The following is a 25,310-nucleotide window of genomic DNA, read 5'->3' on the forward strand; positions in this document are numbered from 1 at the left end:
AAGGGGTTCAGAGCCCCAATATGTGACAATGTCCACAGATGCAAATGCATGTTATCACTAAGTTTGAAAAGAAGCCATGATAGGCCAGGAAGCTGCCCTCCAGTCCTTTCAATATCCTTGTTGTGATCATAAAGCTGAAACTGATTGTACTCCAAGTAGAGAAAATCAATATTTCGCTAATGAATCTGCTTCTGATGACTGAGCAGATGTTATTGCTATAAAATTAATCTTAGTCTCTCCTTCCAGTTCTGACTCTATCAGAATTTCCCTCAATTCTCTCCACAGTCTTAGTTAAAGACTGTGTGACAGAGACTCTGACAGGGACTGACCACTCAGACTGTGACAGGGAGAAGCTGATGGAGACCTAATGCTCACTGAGAGATTTTGACTTTGCTTTGGGCAGGTCCAATCTACATCATTACAGAGTACTGTCGCCATGGCGATCTGGTGGATTATCTGTACAGGAACAAACATACCTTCCTACAGCAATACGCTGACAAAGGGCAGAGAGAGTCAAACAATGTCATCACAAACTCCTACAACGAGAGGATGAAGAGGTAATGCTTGTGGAGTATTTACCCATGTAACAACAACAACAACCACATGTATTTGTACGGCACCTTCAAAAGAGCAAAATAGCCTTAGGAACTTCACAGGCCAGTTGGTGGGAGCTTTTGTTTTTTATAATTTTATGGGATGTGGGCATGTAGCCAAAGCACACTGTTTGGTGCCTGTTCATCACTGTCGTAGAGAAATAGGTAGATCACTCATCATCTAGATTAGATTCCTTACAGTGTCATCCAACAAGTCCACACCAACCCTCCAAAGAGTAACCCACCCAGATCCATTTCCTTCTGACTAATATACCTAACACTATGGTCAATTTAGCATGGCCAATTCACCATGCCACATCTTTGGACTGTTGGAGGCAGCCTATGCAGACACTGGGAGAATGTGCAAGCTCCACATAGACAGTTGCCTGAGACTGGAATTGAACCTGGGACCCTGGTGCTGTAAGGCAACAGTGCTAACCACTGAGCCACTGTGCTGCCTCTTCAAAGGCATTTAGGGATGGGAAACAAATACTGGCCTTGTCAGTGATGCCCACTTTCCAGAAATGAACATTTAAAATAGTCAAAGAGTTGGGCCTTAACGAGTGAATAAAGGACAGAGAGAGATAGGGAGAGAGGTTCAGGGAGTGATTTATGGAGGTGCGGCCTAGGCAGCTGAAGGCATGACCACCAGTGATGGAACAAGTACAGCCAAAGATGGACAAGAGGCCAGAATTTGAGGAATGCAGACGTTTTGAAAGTTGTGAGCTGGAGGAGCAAGGCTGTGGAGGGATTTGAAACTAATCATCAGAATTTTAAAGTAGAAAATGATTAGGTAGGTCAGAGAGTGATAATTACAATGTTGCCATTTTCTGCCCACCTTGTTTCATCCGTATCCTCTTTAATGTCAATGAACCCATCATACCCCAGAATTAATAATAATAGGATTATTTGTTTGAAGGTAAGATAGATTTTTTTGGAGTTAATCTCATCTCTGATTGCAAGATACTGACAAAACATGAGACCGACATATCTCATCCTGCCTAAGTATGTAATCATTGTCAGTGGTTTAAGATATATCCCCTTAAAGGTATATTAGATTAGATAACTTAGTGTGGAAACAGGCCCTTCGGCCCAACGAGTCCACACCAACCCTCCGAAGAGCAACCCACCCAGACCCATACCCCTACATTTACCCTTCACCTAACACTACAGGTAATTTAGCATGGCCAATTCACCTAACCTGCACGTTTTTGGACTGTGGGAGGAAACTGGAGCACCTGGAGGAAACCCACGCAGACACTGGGAGAATGTGCAAACTTCACACAGACAGTTGCCTGAGGCGGGAATTGAACCCGGGTCCCTGGCGCTGTGAGGCAGCAGTGCTAACCACTGTGCTGCCCATTATGGTCATAGAGTCATAGAGATATACAGCACAGAAGCAGACCTTTCGGAACAACTTGTCCAAACAAACCAGATGTCCTAAATAAATCTAGTCCCACTTGCCAGCACTTGGCTCATAACCCTCTCAATCTTTCTGATTCATATACCCATCCAGATGCCTTTTAAATGCCACTTCCTCTGGCAGCTCATTCCATTCACATACCACCCTTTGTGTGAAAACGTTGCCCCCTAGGTCTCTCTTAAATTTTTCCCCTCTCGCCCTAAACCGATGCCCTATAGTTCTGGACTACCCCACCCCAGGGAAAATACCTTTCTATTTACCCTATCCATGGTCCTCATGATTTTATAAACCTCTATAAGGTCACTCCTCAGCCTCCGCGCTCCAGGGAAAACAGCCCCAGCCTATTCAGCCTCTCCCTGTAGCACATACCCTGAAACCCTGGCAACATCCTTATAAATCTATTCTGAACCCTTTCAAGTTTCACAACATCTTTCCAATAGGAGGGAGACCAGGATTGCACACCATATTCCAAAAATGGCCTAACCAATGTCCTATACAGCCGCAACATGACCTCCCAACTCTTATACTTTATGCTCTTGTAACAATATTCCCTTTATTCTTCTTAACAAAAGATTCACACTTAAGGAATCAAACTATTTACATGACAACAAAACAATATAACATTGTGCTTGAATTTACTTCTAGAAACACCTCCCAGCATTTGTTTATCCAACTGTTTTACAATTTTATACATTTCAATTTGATTTCCTTTCGTTTGTCTAAACTCTCAGGAATGTAGGCCCAGTTAAACTAATCACTCCTCATTGGACCCTCCTGTCATCCTCAATGTCGTCTCCACTCTGGAGGCTTCCAGCCTCTATTCCTGATGAAGGGCTTTTTGCCCAAAACGTCAATTTTCCTGCTCCTTAGATGCTGCCTGACCTGCTGTGCTTTTCCAGCGCCACTCTGATCTAATCCCCAGTGTCAGCCTAGCGAAGCTCTGCAGCACTCCCTCTGGCAAGTACATCCTTCCTTGAGTAAGGAGAACAAAACTGCATGCAATAATCTAACTGTGATGACACTCCAACTGCTGAACTCAAATCCTCCCCTCATTATACCATTTGTCTCCTCTCTCTCTCTCTCTCTCTCTCTCCCTCTCTCTTGCTATCTCAACGCTCCTGAACCCAGTTTCTAGCTCTCAGTCTCTTGCTTTTCACTCTTGTCTCTCTCCCTTTTTCTCTCTCCCTGTTAGAAACATAGAAAATAGGAGTTGGCCATTTAGTCCTTCCAGCCTGTTTCACCATTCAATATAATCATGGCTGATCATCCAACTCAGTCCCTGAACCTTCTTTCTCCCCGTACCCTTTGATTCCTTTAGCCCTAAGAATTATATGTAATTAACTTCAGTGTTTTGGCCTTCAGTTTAATGTTGCTCCCCCTAGCTTCCTCTCCCTTTAAGAAGTTAGAATGATGATATTAGCACTAGTAGACGTGGATATCTCTTTCAGTGGGTCATCATGTTCATGATGGTAAAAACAATGACTGCAGATGCTGGAAACCAGATTCTGGATTAGTGGTGCTGGAAAAACACAGCAGTTCAGGCAGCATCCCTGAACTGCTGTGCTCTTCCAGCACCACTAATCCAGAATGTTCATGATGGGCTGAGTAGCCTACTTCCGTACTGATGTGGTTAACACTGCACAGCTTGTACAGTCGGATGCCAGCCCTGATGTTGAACTCCTGACAATGGGAGATTTCTTCCTTGGCCCTCTCAGTCATTCCCATTTTACAGTCTCATCTTTTAAGGAAATTTAGTATAAAGAGGAATCAGAAAGAAACTGAGATTTAATTTGCAACCTTCCCCTCAATCAGCAGCAGTTTTGTTTTGGGAGGATTTTGTGGATCAAACTGAAGAGATTAATAACATTTCTAAACCAGGCTTCAGTGTAACAATGAAGGGTGTTTGAATTCCTAACACACCCTATGCAAATGACCAGTTATTTCTATCCTGTGTGTAATTGTGGAAATAGTTTCCGATTTTCGCTTTTTATTTTTCTTGGAGCTTGTTTTGGCTCTGTTCCAGATGTAGCCAGAACAGTATCAAACCCTGTGGGTTAGAGAGACCAACCCATCCTCCTGACTTCCTGCAGTTGCAGCAAGACATCACTCTTCATGTTTTATAAGCTGCAACACCCCTCTCAATGTACACATCTCTCTCTGTGCAATTGCCTCTCTATTTGTGCTCATCACTTTCTCTGTCCACATTTTTTTTTATTCATTCATGGAATGTGGGCATTGCTGACTAGGCCAGCATTTGTTGCCCGTCCCTAATTTGTGAGAGGGCAGTTAAGAATCGACCACGTCACAGTGGGTCTATAGACACTTGTAGGCCAGACCAGACCAGGTAAGGATGGCAGATTTCTTTCCCTAAAGGACATTAGTGAACCAGGTGGGTTTTCCCAACAATTGACAATGGATTCATGATTGTCATTAGATTCTTAATTCCAGATTTTTTTTTGCAATCCGTGGCAGGATTCGAACACAGGTCCCCAGAACAGTATCTTGATGTCCGCATTAACAGTCCAACGATAATACCACTAGACCATCACCTCCCCACTTCTCTCTCTAAGCGCTGTCACTCTTTCTGCACGATCATCTCTCTCTCTCTCTCTCTGTCTCTCACTCTGTGCACTAGTCTCTAGTGTGTCTTCCTGATCCTTTATTCCAGGCAATGTTTGCAGTGTGTGATGCAGTAAAGGATAAACAGTTTCAGAACTGCAACAATAAACCTGGTCTTAAACTCCACAATTGCCGTAACCTTCCAAAAGCCTACCAAGACCCATTGGCCCCTCCTCCAACGTGCTGTCTAAATCTGGGACAACTCTGGGAACTTGCTGGGTGAAGGGCTGAGGAGTGTTCACTGATTTTAATCCCCCTACTCCTCTTGGATTTAGAGAGAACTGAGGTTGACCTATTCAGCAGAACTCATGACCCTTGGTGACACACTCAAACCAATATAGATTGCAAAGGACAAAAGGACCAGAGAGGGAAAGGTTTATTTTACCTCGGGAGTTAGTGTAATCCTGGAGGTGCTGCCTGAAAAAGCAGTGCAAACATTCAATCACAATTTTGAAAACAGGACTGGATAAAAAAGACACTTATTCAATGTTAAATTAGTATTATTTACAGAGCTATGGAAAGAGAGGGCTATGAGACTCCTCAGGTAGCCCTTCTAAAGAGAGACAATGGATTGAGTGGGCTAATCTGTGCTGCAGTGTTCTGTGGCTCATATTTCACTGACAGGGAAGCAGATCCTTCTACTGTATTGTTCATGATCATGATAATTCTTACTGTCTCCCCCTCACTCTCGTCCACAGTTATGTGGCCCTGTCGTTTGAGAATGATGGAGGGTACATGGACATGACTAAAGATGAGAAGCTTGAGTACATGCCAATGCTGGAGGCTAAACGTGAACCAAACTACGCTGATATCGAGCACCCCGACTACAACAGGCCATACTCACAGGAGACAAGCTCCCACACTGGTAACTCCCCTCGGTCCCTTCACCTCAATCTAACTCCTAAACATCCTGGTCAAGTTTCTTTCTCTTTCTGTCTTTTCCCTCTTTTTCTCTCTCTCATCCGCTATCCTGTCACCTTTGCTCATCTGCCACTTCACTCTATCCTGACCCTTTTCTCCTGTTCCCCTCCAGCTTCCTGTCGACCTAGCCAGAGCCTGCCCCCTCTCCTTCACCCCTTCTTTTCTCCCCCCTCCTTCTTCTTTTCTCCCCCCTCCCCTCACTACGCTCTGAGCACTACGCACTACGCCCTCCCGCCTCAGGCGACTCTCTGTGTGGAGTTTGCACATTCTCCCTGTGTCTGCGTGGGTTTCCTCCGGGTGCTCTGCTTTCCTCCCACAGTCCAAAAATGTGCAGGTTAGGTGAATTGGCCGTGCTAAATTGCCCATAGTGTTAGGTGAAGGGGTAAATGTAGGAGAATGGGTCTGGGTGGGTTACGCTTCGGTGGGTCGGTGTGGACTTGTTGGGCCAAAGGGCCTGTTTCCACATTGTAAGTAATCTAATCTTAAAAAAAAGAGAAAATTCACGGATCCTGACCCAAGCACACTGCTCCCTAAAGACCCAAGCCCTGGTTATCATGTGCTGACTTATCATCCTGTCCCACCTCCCCTCTCCTAACCCCTTCTCCCTCCTTTACATTCATTCTCTCTCTCTCTCTCTCTCTCCCCCCTCTCCCCCATGCTCTCCCACCAGCCTGCCCTCTCCCACACCCTCTCTTTTGCTTTCTGCCTTCTCTCCCTCCCTCACACTCTCTCTCCCTTTCTCCCCACCCCCTCTCTCCCACCTCCTTTCTCCTGCACCCCTCTCCCTGCCCCATCCCAGCCTTTCCTCTCTCCCACCTCTCTCTCCTTCTTTCACATCTCCCCCCAACCCATCTATCTATCTCTCTCTCTCTCTTCCACACATTCTCTCCCTCCCCCTTTCTTTCTCCCTCCATCCCTCGCTGTCAACCCCCTCAATCACTCACACACCCCAACCCCACTCCCTCCCACCGCCCTCTCTGTCCTAGCCCCCTTTCTCTCCCACCCTTTTCCTTCTCTCTCATCCCTCTCCCAATCCCTCCCTTCCGTCACCTCCAGCTCACCCTTTCCCCCTCTCCTCCCTCAATTTCCTTTATCTCCCACTCTCTTTCTCTCACCATCTCTTGTACTGTGTTTTTTTTTGAGTGTTTTGCATAGAACGGGCATTATTTACAGGAGAACCTTTGGTAACTCTCTCTCTATCTCTCTAGGCCTCCCTTTTATCTGTCTATTTTTATCTATTTCTCTCAATCTCAATATATACCAGTCTCTGTGTGTGTCTGTCTGTCTCTCTCTCTCTCTCTCTATCACTCTATCCCTCTCTCTCTGTACCCCCCTCTCTCTCTATCCCTCTTTCTCTGTCTCCCCACCCTCCCACCTCTCTCCCTCCCTCCCCTCTTCCTCCCTCCCTTTCTCTTCTGTCTTCTCCATTGTTTCTCCTCCTTCCTCCTGAACTGCAAACCGTGACTGCCACCAACTGGCAGCTGCTTCATACTGCAGGCTGTTGCTTGTATTGTTTAAAAGAACAAGTTAGATGTTATTATCTTTTTAAAAAATCAAAGAGATACTTTCACTCTGTGTGAAACGAAAAGATTCAAACTCCACCTTAACAATTGGAGGGTGAAAGAGAGAACTGAATTTTTATATTCCTTTCACATCCTCAAGAACTTTTCCTGCACTTTACAACCCATAGAGTATTTTTTAAAATGGAGTCACATTCACAAAGTAGGAAATGTAACAGTTTTCTTGCACAGCAAAATCTTGCAAGGAGCAATGCTTTTAATTCTTTCATGGGGTATGTATATACTTTCCTGTTGCCCCTTGAGAAGGTGGTGCCTTCTTGACCTGCTGCAGTCCTTGTGCTGTAGGTTGACTCTCAATGGTCTAAGGGAGGGAGTTCCAGGACTTTGACCCAGCAATGGTGAAGGAAGGGTGATATGTTTCCAAGGCGGGATGGTGAGTGGCTTGGAGGGGAATTTGCATGTGGTGGTGTTCCCATGTATCTGCTGCTCTTGTCCTTCCAGATGACAGATTTGGAAATCACTGCCAAACGAGACTTAGCAAACTTCTGCAGTGCATCTTATAGATGGTGCACACTGCTGCTACTGTGTGTTTGTGGTGGAGGGAGTGGATGTTAAATGTGGTGGATGGTATGTCAATCAAGAAAACTGCTTTGTCCTGGTTGGTATTGAGTGTTCCTGGAGCTTCATTCAACCAAGCAATGGAAATTACCATCACAGTCCTGACCTGGGCCTTGTAGATGGTGGGCAGAATTTCACTAGTCATGAAGCGTGTTACTTGTGACAGAATTCCCAGTCTCTGAACTGTTCCTCTAGCCACAGTAATCATACGGCTGGTCCAGTTCAGTTTCTGATCTTTTACACACCCCGACTAGGTAGTAAGGGCATTAGTTAAATTCTGAAAGAGAGGGTACCTCCAACAGAGTTACCTGCTGTCAGTATTACACTGAAAGTGTTAATCTGCAGTTGTTGCGCAGGAGTCTGGAGTAGGGCTTGAACCAGACCACAATCTTATCACTCAGACATGAGAGTGTTATCCAGGGAACCAGAGACAAAAAGGGAGCTCCCTCGTAAGGTCTTGGTCAATATTTACTCATCAATACTGATCAGTAAGGGCAAGCAGGGACAAAGCAGAGAACAAGATAGGACTGATAAATTAAACTGCATTTATTTCAATGCAAGGGGCCTAACAGGGAAGGCGGATGAACTCAGGGCATGGTTAGGAACATGGGACTGGGATATCATAGCAATTACAGAAACATGGCTCAGGGATGGACAGGACTGGCAGCTTAATGTTCCAGGATACAAATGCTACAGGAAGGATAGAAAGGGAGGCAAGAGAGGAGGGGAGTGGTGTTTTTGATCAGGAATAGTGTTACTGCTGTATTGAGGGAGGATATTCTCAGAAATACGTCCAGGAACGTTATTTGGGTGGAATAGAGAAATAAGAAAGGGATGATCACCTTATTGGGATTGTATTACAGACCCCTAATAGTCAGAGGGAAATTGAGAAAAAAATTTGTCGGGAGATCTCAGTTATCTGTAAGAATAATAGGGTGGTTATGGTAGGGGATTTTAACTTTCCAAACATAGACTGGGACTACCATAGTGTTTAGGGTTTAGATGGAGAGGAATTTGTTAAGCATGTACAAGAAAGTTTTCTGATGTGGATGTACCTTCTTGAGAAGGTGCAAAACTTGACCTACTCTTGTGAAATAAGGCAGGGCAGGTGACTGAGGTGTCAGTGGGGGAGCACTTTGGGGCCAGTGACCATAATTCTATTAGTTTTAAAATAGTGATGGAAAAAGATAGACCAGATCTAAAAGTTGAAGTTCTAAATTGGAGAAAGGCCAATTTTGACGGTATTCGGCAAGAACTTTCAAAAGCTGATTGGGGGCAGGTGTTCGCAGGTAAAGGGATGGCTGTAAAATGGGAAGCCTTCAAATATTAGACGACAAGAGTCCAGAGACACTATATTCCTGTCCGGGTGAAAGGAAAGGCTGGTAGGTGTCGGGAATGCTGGATGACTAAAGAAATTGAGGGTTTGGTAAAGAAAAAGAAGGAAGCATATGTAAGGTATAGAACAAGATAGATAAAATGAGTCTTTAGAGTATAAAGGCAGTAGGAGTATACTTAAGAGGGAAATCAGGAGGGCAAAAAGGGGACATAAGATAGCTTTGGCAAATAGAATTAAGGAGAATCCAAAGGGTTTTTACAAATACATTACATTAAAGACAAAGGGGTAACTAAGGAGACAATAGGGCCCTCAAAGATAAGCAAGGCAGGCTTTGTGTGGAGCTGCAGGAGATGGGGGAGATACTAAATGAATATTTTGCATCAGTGTTTAATGTGGAAAAGGACATGGAAGATATAGAATGTGGGGAAATAGATGGTGACATCTTGAAAAATGCCCATATTACAGAGGAGGAAGTACTGGATGTCTTGAAACAAGCAAAAGTGGATAAATCCCCAGGACCTAATCAGGTGTACCCTAGAACTCTGTGGGAAGCTAGAGAAGTGATTGCTGGGCCTCTTGCTGAGATATTTGTATCATTGATAGTCACAGATGTGGTGCTGGAAGACTGGAGGTTGGCAAACGTGGTGCCACTGTTTAAGAAAGGTGGTAAGGACAAGCCAGGGAACTATAGACCAGTGAGCCTGAAGTCAGTGGTGGGCAAGTTGTTGGAGGGAATCCTGAGGGACAGAATGTACATGTATTTGGAAAGGCATGGACTGATTAGGGATAGTCAACATGGCTTTGTGAGTGGAAAACCATGTCTCACAAACTTGATTGAGTGTTTTTAAAAAATAACAAAGAATTGATAAGGGCAGAGTGGTAGACGTGATCTATATGGACTTCAGTAAGGCATTCGGCAAAGTTCCCCATGGGAGACTGGTTAGCAAGGTTAGGCCTCATGGAATACAGGGCAAACTAGCCATTTAGATACAGAGCTGGCTTAAGGTAGAAGACAGAGGGTGGTGTTGGAGGGTTGTTTCTCAGACTGGAGGCCCGTGACCAGTGGAGTGCCACAAGGATTGGTGCTGGGTTCACTACTTTTCGTCATTTATATAAATTACTCAGATGTGAGCTTAAGAGATACAGTTAGTAAGTTTTCAGATGACACCAAAATTGGACAGCGAAGGAGGTTACCTCTGATTACAACAGGATCTTGATCAGATGGGCCAATGGGCTGAAGAGTGGCAGATGGAGTTTAATTTAGATAAATGTGAGGTGCTGGGAAAGCAAATCTTAGTAGGACTTATACACTTAATGGTAAGGTCCTAGGAAGTGTTGCTGATCAAAGAGACCTTGGAGTGTAGGTTCATAGCTCCTTGAAAGTAGAGTCACAGGTAGATAGGATAGTGAAGAAAGCATTTGGTATGCTTTCCTCTATTGGTCAGAGTATTGAGTACAGGAGTTGGGAAGTCATTTTGCGACTGTACAGGACAATAGTTCGGCCACTTTTGGAATATTGCGTGCAATTCCGTTCTCCTTCCTATCGGAAGGATGTCGTGAAATTTGGAAGGGTTTAGAAAAGATTTACAATTATGTTGCCAGGATTATATGATTTGAGCTATAGGGAGAGGTTGAGTAGGCTAGGGCTGTTTTCCCTGGAGCGTCAGAGGCTGAGGGGTGACCATATAGAGGTTTATAAAGTCAGGAGGTGCATGGATAGGGTAAATAGACAAGGTCTTTTCCCTGGGGTGGGGGAGTCCAGAACTAGAAGGCATAGGTTTCAGGTGAGAGGGGAAAGATATAAAAGAGAGCTAAGGGACAACTTTTTCACGCAGAGGATGGTGCGTATGTGGAATGAGCTGCCAGAGGAAGTGGTAGAGGCTGGTACAATTACAACATTTAAAAGGCATTTGGATGGGTATATGAATAGGAACGGTTTGGAGGGATATGGGTCGGGTACTGGCAGTTGGGACTAGATTTGGTTGGGATAGCTGGTTGGCATGGACGGGTTGGACCGAAGGGTCTGTTTCCATGCTGTACATCTCTATGACTGTGATTCTAAACAAAATGTTCTAGTCATTAATATGTTGCTGTTTGCCGCTGTCAGATTGACTGTTTTGTTTCCTACATTATCTAATATACTTTAAAGTGATTATGAAGAACATTGTCATCCTGGCATTTTGACCATCACTATTTTCTTTTCCGTTTAATGGAACAGTTCTTAAGGTATAAAAATGTAATGCTTTCAAGACTTTTGTCCTTGACTTGTCCACACAGCCATCCTGGAGGTGATCATTAATTCCCAGAGACTCCAATCTATTCCTGAAGGGGTGGTGACCCTGATTATGGGATGTGCTATTTCTTGAGTGGTTAACTCAAAGTCCCGTCTGAGGGTTTAAATGGACATTAAAGACCCCAGGTATGATTAGAGGGAAACCGTCGATTCTCCCCAAATCCTGCTGTAAGAGGTTTCTGACAACCCCAGCATCCTTGAAGCACAGATTAGCCACATGTGGTGGCTTTGGGAACTTGCTGTGCACAAGATGGCTGCATGTGGCTCAAAGGTAGAAGACAGAGGGTGGTGGTGGAGGTTTGTTTTTCAGACTGGAGGCCTGTGACCAGTGGAGTGCCACAAGGATCGGTGCTGGGCCCTCTATTTTTTGTCATTTACATAAATGATTAGGATGCGAGCATAAGAGGTACAGTTAGTAAGTTTGCAGATGACACCAAAATTGGAGGTGTAGTGGACAGCGAAGGGGGTTACCTCAGATTACAACAGGATCTGGACCAGATGGGCCAATGGGCTGAGAAGCGGCAGATGGAGTTTAATTCAGATAAATGCGAGGTGCTGCATTTTGGGAAAGCAAATCTTAGCAGGACTTATGCACTTGATGGTAAGGTCCTCAGGAGTGTTGCTGAACAAAGAGACCTTGGAGTGCAGGTTCATAGCTCCTTGAAAGTGGAGTCGCAGGTAGATAGAATAGTGAAGGCGGCGTTTGGTATGCTTTCCTTTATTGGTCAGAGTATTGAGTACAGGAGTTGGGAGGTCATGTTGCAGCTGTACAGGACATTGGTTAGGCCACTGTTGGAATATTGCGTGCAATTCTGGTCTCCTTCCTATCGGAAAGATGTTGTGAAACTTGAAAGGGTTCAGAAAAGATTTACAAGGATGTTGCCAGGTTTGGAGGATTTGAGCTACAGGGAGAGGCTGAACAGGCTGGGGTTGTTTTCCCTGGAGCGTCGGAGGCTGAGGGGTGAACTTACAAAATTATGAAGGGCATGGATAGGATAAATAGACAAAATCTTTTCCCTGGGATCGGGGAGTCCAGAACAAGAGGGCATAGGTTTAGGGTGAGAGGGTAAAGATATAAAAGAGACCTAAGGGGCAACTTTTTCACACAGAGGTGGTACGTGTATGGAATGAGCTGCCAGAGGAAGTGGTGGAGGCTGGTACAATTGCAACATTTAAGAGGCTTTTGGATGGGTATATGAATAGGAAGGGTTTGGAGGGATATGGGCCAGGTGCTTGCAGGTGGGACTAGATTGGGTTGGGATATCTGGTCGGCATGAACGGGTTGGACCGAAGGGTCTGTTTCCATACTGTACATCTCTATGACTCTGTCTCCCTATATACAGCAAGCAGCTGAATTCAAACTAGTTGGTTACACTTTGCACAAGTTGATGTGTCTCTTCAGAAGCAAAAGTCTGCTGATTGCAAGGACCTTACACAGTCCTGTCTTTTTTTTGAAAGAGCATGAGGTCACAGAGAATAAGCTACTGATCAGCGAGTCTCCGATTCTGACCTACACGGATCTTGTTGGAATCAGTTATCAGGTGGCACAAGGAATGGAATTCCTTTCGTTGAAAAATGTAAGCCATTCAAATCTGTGTCTCCACATTTGTATTTCTGTTTGTGTTTTCCTGTCTACTGTCTTTCTATGTTCTAAATTTCTCTGTATCGCTCTCTGCCTCTCTGTCTATCTTTCTGCTTGCTTTCTCTTTCACTCCCTGTCTGTCTCTGTTTCACTCTCCATCTTTCTCTTTTTCTCTGTCTTTCTCTTTCTGCTCTGTCTGTCTGTGTCTCTCTCTCTTTTTCTGTTTCTGTCTCTGTTTCTCTTTTTCCCTCTCCCTGTCTTTCTCTTTCTCTTTGTTTCTTTCTCTGTCTTTCTCTCTCCTCCTTTCTGTCTCTCTTTCTCTCTGTCCCTTCTGTATGTGTCTGCTTCTGCTGCAGCCTCATGTGTTTGATGGAGTCTGTGCTGTTATTTTCACACACTGAGCCCAGACGTAATAATGTTGAACACCGATGTGCAGCCATCGGTGAACACGCCCACTCTAACCTTAAGTTGGCGGGAGGATCATTGATGATGTAGCTGAAGATGGTTGCGTCTAGGACATTACCCTGAAAAACTCCTGCAGAGATATCCTGAAGTTGAGATGTGTAATGATGCAGCTCATTTAACAAGGCGTTGCTGTTGTTGGTTTTTTTTTCAAATTGGCCCTAAAACCCATCCAAAGCCAGACTTTTTGCAATCACTGCTTTTATAACAGCTCTGAGAAAAAAGCCAAGGACAGCATAACCTTGTTAAATGGGTAGCATTGTCACAGATGGCTGACCTCAAACAACAACAACCATCTTCCTATGTGCCAGCTATGATACCCTCCAGCAGAAAGTTTGTCCCCAACACTCATTTATTCCAGTTTTGCTAGGGCTCTTTGATGCCACACTTGGTGAAATGCAGCCTTGATGTCAAGAGCTGTCGCTCTCATCTCACCTCTGGAATTCAACTCTTTTGTCCATGCTTGAACCAAGGCTGTAATGAGATCAGGAGCTGAGTGGCCCTGGTGGAATCCAAACTGGGCATCGCTGAGCAGGTTATTGCTGAGCAGGTGCTGCTTGATAACACTGTTGATGACACCGTCCATCACTTTACTGATTGAGAGTAGACTGATGGGTGGGAATTGGCTGGGTTGGATTTGTTCTGCTTTTTGTGTTTAGGACATATGAGTAATTTTTGACATTGCTGAAAATGTGTTGCTGGAAAAGCGCAGCAGGTCAGGCAGCATCCAAGGAGCAGGAGAATCGATGTTTGGGCATGAGCCCTTCTTCAGGAATCAGCTTTCTCTTAATTTTTGACATTTTCAGGTAGATACTAGTATTGTATCTCTACAGCTTGGCTAGGGGAGCAGCAAGTTCAGGAGGACAAATCTTCAGCAGCATTGCCCACAGCCTTTGCAGTATCCAGTGTCTCCAACAGTTTCTTGATATCACATGGAGTGAATTGAGTTGGCTGAAGACTAGTATCTGTAACGCTGGGGACCACTAAGGAGATCAATATGGATCATCATTTTGGCACTCCTGGGTGAAGATTGCTGTGAGTGCTTCAGCCTTATCTTTTACACTGATGTGCTGGGCTGTTCCATCATTGAGGAGGGGAGTATTTGTGGCGCTTCCTCCAGTGAGTTATTTAAATGCCACCACCATTCACAATTGCAGAGTTTAGATCTGATCCATTGATTGTGGGATCGCTTAGTTCTGTCTATCACTTGTTGCTTATGCTGTCTGGCATGCAAATGGTTCTGTTTGGTAGCTTCACCAGGTTAACACCTCATCTTCAGGTATGCCTGATGCTACTCCTAGCATGCCCTCCTGGTACATTCCATTGACCCAGGGTTGATCCCCTGTCTTGATGGTAATGATTACGTGGGGGATATGCTGAGCCATGAAGTTACAGATTGTGCTGGGGTATAATTCTTCTGTTGTTTATGGCCCACAGTGCCTCATGGATGCTCAGTCTTGAGTTCTAGATCTCTGAAGCTCTTATGAAGTGCTAGATCTATTCAAAGTCTGTCCCATTTGGCATGGCTATAGTGCCACACAACATGATGGAGGGTATTCTCAATGTAAACAGGACTTGGTCTCCACAAGGACTCTGTGGTGGTTACTCTTACCGATACTGTCATTGACAGATGCGTCCTTTAGGACCTGACCAGCTTGATCAGTACTACTGTCTCCGAGCCACTCTTGGTATTGGACATTGAAATCCCCCAACTAGAGTACATTTTGCCCCTTTTCTACCCTCAGTGCTTCCTCCAAGTGCTGTTCAGCATGGAGGAGCACTAACTCATCAGATGAGGTCAGATCGTACATGGTAATCAACAAGAGGTTTCCATGCCCGTGTTTAACCTGGAGCCATGACACTTTGTGAGGTCAGAGTTAAGGACTCCAGGTCAACTCCTCCCAACTGTATACTGCCATTTCTGCTGAGTCTGTCCTGCTGATGGGACAGGACATATCCAGAGATGGTGATGGTGATGTCTGGGATATTACCTGTAAGGTATGATTCTACGAGTATGACTTTGTCAGGCTGTTGCTTGATCAGTCTGTGAGACAGAGCTCTCCCAATTTTGGCACTAGACCCCAGATGTTAGTCAGCAGGACTTTGCAGGGTTTCCGGTACCTAGGTCGGTGCCAGGTGGTTCATCTGGTTTCATTTCTTTGTTAAAACTTCATAGTGATTGACACAACAGAATGGCTTGCTAGGTCATTTCAGAGGGCAGTTGAGAGTCAGCCATTTTGCTGTATGTCTGGAGTCACATGGAGGCCAGACAAAGTGAGGATGGCAGATTTCCTTCCCTGAAGGACGTTAGTGAGCCAGGTGAGTGCAGGGCACCACTGGCAAATCTCAGATCCTGATGACATCATTGGGTTTATGGGGAATCCCCTGGCTGTCACACCTGATGTTGTCAGAGGGAATCCCTCCCCCAGTTCCTGGTGTTATCACTGGGTTCCTGGAGTATTATTATGAAGTTGTGATGGATTGATTTTAGTTTTTTTCTGTTTTAATAGTGTGTCCATCGGGATTTGGCTGCAAGGAATGTACTGATCTGTGAAGGAAAACTCGCAAAAATCTGTGACTTTGGATTAGCACGAGACATAATGAATGATTCCAATTATATTTCAAGAGGCAGTGTGAGTATCTCATCGTCTGCTTAAATATCATAAATTGCATCATTATCACAGACCATGAAATATTGTCATCTGTGTAAATATCACACTCCATGTAAATATCATGACCAGTTTAAATATTGTGGACTGTGTAAGAATTGCTGTCCATATGTATGAATATCACATTTTGTATTTGATTTGGAGGAGCAGGTGTTGGACTGGGGTGTACAAAGTTAAAAATCACACAAAACCAGGTTATAGTCCAACAGGTTTATTTGGAAGCACTAGCTTTCGGAGCACTGCTCCTTCATCAGATGGTTGTCATTTTACATTTTGTGTAAATATTTAAACCTTGAAACATTCTGTCTGTATAAGTATTCTGATCCATATGAATATCTTTCTTGCATCAGTTTGTGTTGAGATATGATAAGTTGAATGAATATTTTTATTGACCTGTATTTCTAATTAACCTGTTCAGAGATGTTATTGCACACCTCTGAAGCAGGTGGATCTCCCGGTCCACAGGCAGGGATGCTGTCACTTTACCGCAAGACGGTCCTTCTCAATGACTTTAATTTTTTTTCTGAAATCTGTGGCCTCTCTTTCTCAATCATCTTGCCAGATTCTTAACCCACTCCATAGTTACAATCAACCTGCTCAGACATGTTATTACACATGGCCATGTGTGATTGGAACTTTAACCCAGGCCTTCTGACCCAGAGGTAGGGATACTACCACTGTGCCGCAAAAGACTTTAGGATCTCTTCTTTAACCTAATTTTCTAATCAACCTATTCAGCGATGTTATGACACAGCTCTGGAGCAGGTGGGACTTGAACCCAATCCTCTGGTCCAAAGGTAGGACATTATTACTGTGTCACTGAATAACCTCCTTCTGTGATGTAACTGCTCCATAATGGGTGGTTAGTCTTGTTAGTCCTGTCTTGTTACCTTCCCATCAATCTGCTGTTGCTTTGTCCATCTGTCCAGTGATTCTTCAATTTGTGATCCATTGATAATCAATCCATCAGGTCACTGACTGATCAATCACTTTGTTGATCAGTCACTCAAATTTGGTCTTTTCTGTGTATCTGTCATCACACTGGTAATATTGCAGTGAGTTAATTGGTCCCTTTTGAGGCTTATGACACCATGCACATATTATACTGCTGGGAAATATTTATCAATCATTCACCAACATTCGTGTGTTTTGCTCTGCTGTTCATTCAGACATGACCAGAGATAGAAATGTAAGTCTTCACTTTCTCCTTTTCTCTGTCCCTTTCTTTCTTCCTCACCAGATCTCTCATACATACCCTCCATCTGTTTCTCTCTCTCTTTCTCTTCCCTTCTCTCTTTCTCTCTCCATTTTTCTCTCCATCTTTTCTCTCCCCCTTTTTCCTTCCCCATCTGTCTCTTTCTCCTCTCTGTCTCTCGCTAGAGTAACAATTTTCAGAACATTATAAATAGGGACAAAAGTAGACCATTCAGCCCCTTTGAACCTGCTCAGCTATTCGGCAAGATTAAGGCTGATCTGTCTGCACCTTTCCATGTAATCCTGAGAATCCTTTATTCTCTGCCAAACAAAGTCTATCCACTTCCATCTTAAAAATATTCAATTACTCTGCCTTTGCTGCCTTCTGAAGCAGAGAGTTCTGAAGTCACATAATCTCCAAAAAATTCTCCTCATCTCTGTCCTAAAAGGCCTTTAATATGTAGTTCTGGACTCACCCACAAATGTAAGCATTCTTCCCACACCCACCTTATCGAAACCATTCAGGATCTTACACACTTCAATCAGGTCGCCTCTCACTTTTCTACTCTCCAATGAAAACAACACCAGCCTGTCCAACCTACCCTCCTAAGACAACCAACTCATTCCAGACGTCAATCCAGTTAATCTCCACTAGACTGCTTGTAATGGATTACCTCCTCCTTCAAATAAGGAAACCAAAACTACATACAGTATTTGAACTGTGCTTTCTCCAATGCCCTTTTTAAATAAAGTCAGAAGTCAGATGACACCAGATCATAGTTCACTAGGTTTATTTGAAATCACAAGCTTTGGGAGCACTGCCCATTCATCAAGTTGAAGTGACTTCACCTGATGAAGGAGCAGCGCTCCAAAAGCTTGTGATTTCAAATAAAGCTGTTGGACGATAACCTGGCGTCGTGTGACTTCTGACTTTGTCCACCCCAGTCCAACACCGGCACCTCCACTTCATGGCTTTTTAAATAAAGTACAGCATCCTTACTTTTATTTTTAAAAAATCACAGATTACTGGAAAAACTCAGCAGGTCTGGAAGCATCTGGGGAGAGATAGAAGAGTTAATGTTTCAGGTCCAGAGACCCTTCTTCAAAACTGATCCTTAATTTTTTGTTCAATTCCACTTCCAATAAATAATAGCATCCCGTTAGATTTCTTGATTACATGCTGAGCCTGTTTACTAATGTGATTCATCCCTCTGTAGCTGGAATGCTGCAGCCGTTCTCTATTTAAGTAACACTCTACTCTTTTAATCTTCCTGCCAGAGTAGGAACAACTTCACATTTTTCCACATTATACTCTGTTTGCCAGATTGTTGGCCACTCACTCAACCTATCTATTTCTGTCTGCAATCTCTTTATCTTTCCTTCACAACAAGCTTACTGTCCATCTTGTTGTCTACAACTTCAGCTGCTATGCCTTCGCTTCCCTCATCAAACTGTAACTTGTGAAAAGTTGAGGCCCCCCCTGCACTGAATCCTGTGGAACTCCACTTGTCGCAACCTGCAAATCAAGCTAAGATCCATCTATGCTTCCACTCTGTTTTCTGCCAGCCAATCTTCGCTCCATGCGAATACATTACCTGTACGCCATGAGCTTTTATTATCCACAGTAACATTTGATGTTGCACCTTATCAAATGCCTTCTGGAAATCTAAGAATAGTATATCTAAAGGCTCCCCTTTATCCACAGCGCATGTTATTCCATCAAAGGATTCCAATAAATTACTTTAAAATGGTTTCCCTTTCACAAAACTTTGCTAACTCTTCCCAATTACCTTGAGTTTTTTTTTGTCTAAGTGCATAACTATAAACACTTAATGAATTTTAACACCTTCCCCACAACAGGCATGAAATGAACTGACCTATCATTTCCAGTTTTCTATTGTTCCCCCCCTTCTTGAATGGAAGGATAATATTTGCTAATTGCCTGTCTGATGGAACCTTTCAAGAATCAAAGCAATTTATAACTTGACACCAATTCATTTACCAGCTCATTAGCAAGTTCTTTTCAGACCATAAGATAAAGTCTATCTGAACCCAAAGACTTATCAGCCTACAGCTCCATCCCTTCATCTTGTGCTGCTTCCCTCATGATTATCATTTTGCTAACTTCCTGTCTTCCTTCCATAACTCCTTATCAACATCTATTAGTGGATTTTTTTGCATCCTCAGTAGTGAAAACAGAAGAAAAATATTTCCTCACTTAAGCTGACATTTCTTTAGTATCTTATATTAATTCCAAATTCTCACTCTCCAGAGATCCAACACTCACTTTATTTACCCTTTTCCTTTTCATTACATATAGAAACTTTTACAAGCCATTTTTACATTCTAGCTACCTTTCTTTCATAAGCTAATTTCTTCCTCCGAATTAACTCTTTCGTTATTCTTTGCTATTCCTTAAAATCTGACCAGTCCTCTGACCTGCCACTCTTCTTTGTTTTTTCCTGAAATTTGACGTTTTCCCAACTTCTTTAGATTGTGGATCCTCCCCTACAATTTTTTCTTTATTGGAACATACCTATTCTGAGTATTCCAAAATATCCCTTTAGATGTCTGTCACTGTGTCTCTAATGACCTATCCCCTAGCCTAATATGTCAATTCACTCCATCACTTGGAACAGGGGAGACATATCATTCAATTAGGAATCTAGAACCCCAGATTAATTCTCTGTGGACATGTGTTCAAATCCCACTAAGGCAAATAATGAAATTTGAATTCAAAAAAACTTTGGAATTAAAAGGTTCACCTAATGGTCACCACTACTGATTACTGTTGAAAAACTCATCTGATTTGTCAATGTCTTTTAGGGAAAGGCCTAGCCAGTGATACCCAAATTCTGTGAACAAATGAAAAAAAGGATAATGTTGCACTTAACGTTTGCATTATGTATTTGTCATGAACTGTTAGTTTAAATAGAAACCACCAAGTTGGTAACTATTTATTATATTGGTTCCCAGACCTTTTTGCCTCTGAAATGGATGGCACCGGAGAGCATTTTCAACAACCTATACACCACACTGAGCGATGTCTGGTCCTACGCAGTCCTGCTCTGGGAGATCTTCACCCTCGGTAAGGACCCACCAAAACCAAATGTCTCTCTTCCCTCTCTGACTTCTTCATAAAAGGCACTTCAGCATTTGTGAGGGAAATTCCAGTGGTTAAGTGGAGTTCGGGCCGATTTTGCAACTTTGCTTCTGGCCTTAATTTGTGTTAGATCTCCCTAATCCTACATTTGGAATTAAATTGCAGATCAACCATGTTCCCATTGAACAGAACAGCAGTCTTTGGGGGGAGGGCTGAATGGCCTCCTGTTCCTATGTTCTCCTCTGGTCTTTGATGATGACCATCTCAGGTCCACAGATGCATCCAGTGACTGGAATGAATTGATTATCGAGGTGGTGTAGGAGATGGCACTCTCTCTTAATCCGAAAGGTGTGAATCTACTTCCCACTTCAGAGATCTGAGTTCATAATGGAGTGCAGGACTGAGGGAGTGCTACACTGGCATCAAAGGGGATTCCAGATTAAAGGGGGTTAAACTGCTTCTATTCAGAAAATCCCATCACTGTCATTTCAAACAATCATAAGGGCATTCTCCCCTGGAGCTTGAACAGGTTTTTAACCCTCAACCAGCATGAATTTAAAATTTTGAAAATTGTCTCTTCAGTTTTTGTGGACTCTTTCTGCACACAAATTGGCTGCAGTACCCAGATTTCTTGGTAATTTTAGTTGTTTGTGATGTGCTTCAGGGCTTCAAAGAAGCCTAAATCTGTGAAAGGCATTATATAAATGCAAAGCTTTTCTGAATTAGATCAAATGATTAGACTGAGCCTTGTATCGATATGAGTGATGTCAATTTAATTTTTGATCTGTAAATAACAATGGCTTCTTTATCTTCTGCCTTCATTCCACTCTCCTTTACTCTTTTCTTTCTCATTCCTTCATTTTCTTTCTTTCTCTCTCTCTCTCTCTTTCACCCCTCTCTCTCCCTCTTTCTCCTCACTCTCTCACTCTTGCCCCCCCCTTTTAATATCATGACTTTTTTCTTTCAATCTCCTTCCAAGGTGGGACACCGTATCCAGAGCTTCCAGTCAATGACCAATTCTACAATGCCATTAGGCGTGGGTACAGAATGCCCAAACCTCAGTACGCCTCAGATGAAATGTGAGTAAAAGTCAGGAGCTGCTGTATCAGGTGTGGGCTAGATGGGGAAGATTAACAATTAGGAACAAGGGAACGCACCTCAGGATTTGCTGGGCTTGACAAACGTGGAACAGAAAGCCTGAAGGAGTGGGTGGGAGAGGGGGGCTGGAGATGTCACCATATCCCATTTGTTAAAAACCTGTGGGCTGTAGGAAAAAGGGGGAGAGTTATGGAGGAGTAATGCCCCACAGTTTGCAGGGGGAGGCTACAGCAGGAGGGTGGCTGAGGGGCAGAGCAGCTAAGGAAAAGAGGCCTAAGTGAGTGGGAGGTTGAAGGAAAGAGAGAGAGCGCTGTCTGATGAGACTTTTCAAAGGGAGGCTGAGGGAAGGGCAGACATAAGGAGAGGGAGCTGAGGGAGTGGGAGATGTCAGATACTTTGGTGGGAGAGACTGAGGGAGAGATCCATAGTCAGAAGGAAAAACAACACCTTTCAAACCCGTACCACTTGGAAGGACAAGGGCAGCAGATGTGCAAGTTCCCCTCTGAGTTACACTCCATCCTGACATGGAAATATATTGCTGTTCCTTCATTGTCACTGGGTCAAAATCCTGGAACGTCCTTCCTAACAGCACTGTGGGTCTTGGTATGCAACATGAACTGCAGTGGTTTGAGAAGGCAGCTCACTACCACTTTCTCCAAGACAATGAAAGATGGTAACACCCACATCCCCAGAGTATATTTGGAATACAATAACATCCTCACGGTCCAAAAATATTCACAATAACCTGACCTCCAAGCTGAATTTATAAGAGTTGCTGTTGGGACTTGCTTACAATAACTTGTGTTTGAAACTATTTTACAGATATCAAATCATGCAAAAGTGTTGGAATGATGAGTTTGAGAAAAGACCTTCATTTTCAACTTTAGTAACCCACATGGGAAACCAGCTCAGTGAGGGTTACAAGAAGGTAACAATAATATTGAATGAAATGCACGTTTTATGTTTAGAATATTTCCTTGCAAGTTTTACTAGTAATGACATCATTCTTACATTGGACATCCAATTCAGAGCAACTGCTCGATCTGCACTTATCCGCCACCCTCGACACTGCCTCCCTCCAGCACCCTCGACACTCCCTCCCTCCATCACTGACACACAGTAGCAGCAATGTACCATCTACAAGATGTACCGCAGTAACTCATCAAGAATCCTCCATCACCACCTTCCAAACCTGTAATCCATGTCTTGGTGGGATGTTTTTTCGAAGGTCAGTGTGGATTTGTTGGGGCAAATGGCCTTCCTCCACACTGTAGTGATTCTATGAACGACAAAATCTCCTTGATGGCGAAAGATAGAGTATAATTTATCATGTGTCTTAAAGCGGATTTATTTTCTGTTTGTTGTTCTCTTCTCCCCTGCTCTCCCGTCCTCCCACACCTTCTGTAGAAATATGCCCAGGTTAATCAGGACTTTCTGAAGGGTGATCACCCAGCCATAGGTCGCGCCGGGGCTAAGTTCTTCCAAGTTAACGACAACGTGATCTACTCCAACTGTACTGAGGGGCTGCCCAATGGCACCAATAACGGCTACATCATCCCATTGCCGGACCCTGAGCCCCATGAGGTGCCTACAGACACTAGCAGTCCAATAGAGAACTCTCCGAGTGAGTCTGCTGCAGGAACAAGGCCAAGGTAAAGAACCATGCCAATGTTCACCAGGTCCTTGAAGCATTGCAAGGTGATAAAACACTCAAACATTCAAACAGGCTTAAGTGAGACCATTCAGCCCAATGTACCTATGCTGTCTCCCACTCTGCTGTACCATTCTCTATTTGTATAAACTCATTTATAGCTACTACTTTTTTTTGTGATTGTCAGTAAAACTGTTTGCCCCACACTACTTTTGTAAATTCCAGTTTCATCTTAATCACTAATTATCCATGTAACAACAAATTGCAATGGCACAGCACCTTTGACACAGCAGAGCATTTCAAGGAGTATCATGAAACAAATTTGTCACCAAGATACGTGTACTGATTTTCAGGCAGCTGATCAAAAGCTTGATTAAAGAGATTGTTTTGAAGGAATGTCTCAAAGGAGGAAAGAGAGAGGGGGAGGGAGGTCAAGGGATGGAAAGATTTATGGAGAGGGTTCCACAGTTTTGGATGGAGAAATTCATGACAGCCAATGGTGGAGATGATTAAGATTATGAATGGTCAGGAGGCCAGGATTGGAGTAAATCTGATGTTTGCAGGACTGCAGCAGGTTACAGAGATAGGGAGAGGCAAGATCGTGAAGGCATTCAAAGCCAAGAGCAAGAAATGGTAAAGTTGAGGTATTGCTCCAAGACCCAGTGTGCAACATCAAGGACAAGAGTTGGTGAAATGAATCTCAATGTGTTAGGACAGGGACAGCAGTGTGGGATACCAGCAGGGAGAGCATTAAAGTAATCCAGCACAGAGAATTAAAGACATGAAAGAGGGATGGAGCAACAGATGAGCTGAAGCAAGAACAATGCTGGGCAATGAGAGAGGAGTAAAATGCACAATCTTCATGACATCACTAATATTTGGTTGAACATTCCTCTCTGGGTCAAAAATAGCACCAAGATTGTAAACAGCCACAAATATTTCATTTGGTAATTTTCAGGCTAAGTTAGTAGTTGGATGTCCCAGCTCTTGGCTTGAAGGTACAGAGGAACCTCAATTATCTGAAGGACACTGGTGGAGAGTACTTCGTTTGGTTAATCGAATGCCAAATAATTGAATGATGGATAACTTAGTTTTGCAAAGCTCGGAACCTGCATCTTGCCGAATAATCCAATATTTGGATAATCGAATGCCAGGTAGTCGAGGTCCCTCTGTATTGAGTTCAGGCCCGTCTGTAGAAAATCCAGTTGACCCTCCAGTGCAAGATTGAAGGAATGCTGTTCTGCTGGTGGCCCCATCCTTCAAAGGAAGCACTGCACTGTCTGCCTTGGAGTATTGCGTGCAATTCTGGTCTCCTTCCTATCAGAAGGGCATGAAACTTGAAAGGATTCAGGAAAAATTTACAAGGATGTTGCTGGGGGTGGAGGATTTGAGCTATAGGGAGAGGTTAAATAGGCTGGGGCTATTTTCCCTGGAGCATCGGAGGCTGAGGGGTGAACTTATAGAGGCTTACAAAATCATGAGGGGTATGGATAGGGTAAATAGACAAAGTATTTTCCCTGGGGTGAGAGAGCCCAGAACTAGAGGGAATATGTTTAGGGTGAGAGGGGAAAGATATAAAAAAGATTTACGGGGCAACTTATCACGCAGAGGGTGGTACGTGTATGGAATAAGCTGCCAGAGGAAGTGGTGGAGGCTAGTGTAATTGCAACACCTAAAAGGCATCTGGACGGGTATATGAATAGGAAGGGTTTGAAGGGATATGGGCTGGGTGCTGGCAGGTGGGCCTAGATTGGGTTGGGATATCTGGTTGGCATGGACGGGTTGGACCGAAGGGTCTGTTCCGTGCTGTACACCTCAATGACTCTTGCAGGTTGATGGAAAAGATCTGATGGCATCATGGTTTCTCAACCAACATCACCAAGCAAAATATGCATTATTTGGTCATTATCATACTGTTATTCATGAGAGCTAGCTATGCCAAATTGGCTATTGTGTTTCCAATCATACAACAGTGTTATTTTTTATTCATTTGTCGGGTGTGGGTGTCCATGTCTGAACCAGCATTTATTGCCCAAGCCTTTTTACCTTTGAGAACGAGGTCATGAGCTGACTTCTTGAACAACTGCTTTAGCTGTAAAATGTTGTGAGAGTGTGAAAGGTGCCAAAGGTGCCATAAGCTGTTGTTTTCATTGAACTGTTCTCTTTATTGCCTCCTGACTGAACCAATACTTTCTCTCCTGTTCTTTGCAAACTTGTCTATCTCCCAA

The 25,310-nt window shown here is 43.7% G+C and overlaps 1 protein-coding gene across 2 annotated transcripts in view; it reads left to right on the plus strand.

The window, feature by feature from the left end:
- pdgfrb (platelet-derived growth factor receptor, beta polypeptide) overlaps nt 1–25,310 on the plus strand; it is a 102,880-nt gene that overhangs the window by 72,747 nt on the left and 4,823 nt on the right. For both annotated transcript variants that reach the window (XM_043703113.2, XM_043703115.2), the window contains exons 15-22: nt 404–557; nt 5,334–5,500; nt 12,782–12,900; nt 15,878–16,000; nt 20,207–20,318; nt 21,313–21,412; nt 22,254–22,359; nt 22,839–23,083. In XM_043703113.2, the coding sequence (XP_043559048.2) occupies nt 404–557; nt 5,334–5,500; nt 12,782–12,900; nt 15,878–16,000; nt 20,207–20,318; nt 21,313–21,412; nt 22,254–22,359; nt 22,839–23,083 (1,126 nt within the window). The remainder of the gene's footprint in view (nt 1–403; nt 558–5,333; nt 5,501–12,781; nt 12,901–15,877; nt 16,001–20,206; nt 20,319–21,312; nt 21,413–22,253; nt 22,360–22,838; nt 23,084–25,310) is intronic.

Source organism: Chiloscyllium plagiosum, unplaced genomic scaffold, assembly GCF_037043375.1.
Source record: "Chiloscyllium plagiosum isolate Xiang-an unplaced genomic scaffold, Cpla_swu_hap1 HiC_scaffold_16, whole genome shotgun sequence".
Taxonomy (NCBI): domain Eukaryota; kingdom Metazoa; phylum Chordata; class Chondrichthyes; order Orectolobiformes; family Hemiscylliidae; genus Chiloscyllium; species Chiloscyllium plagiosum.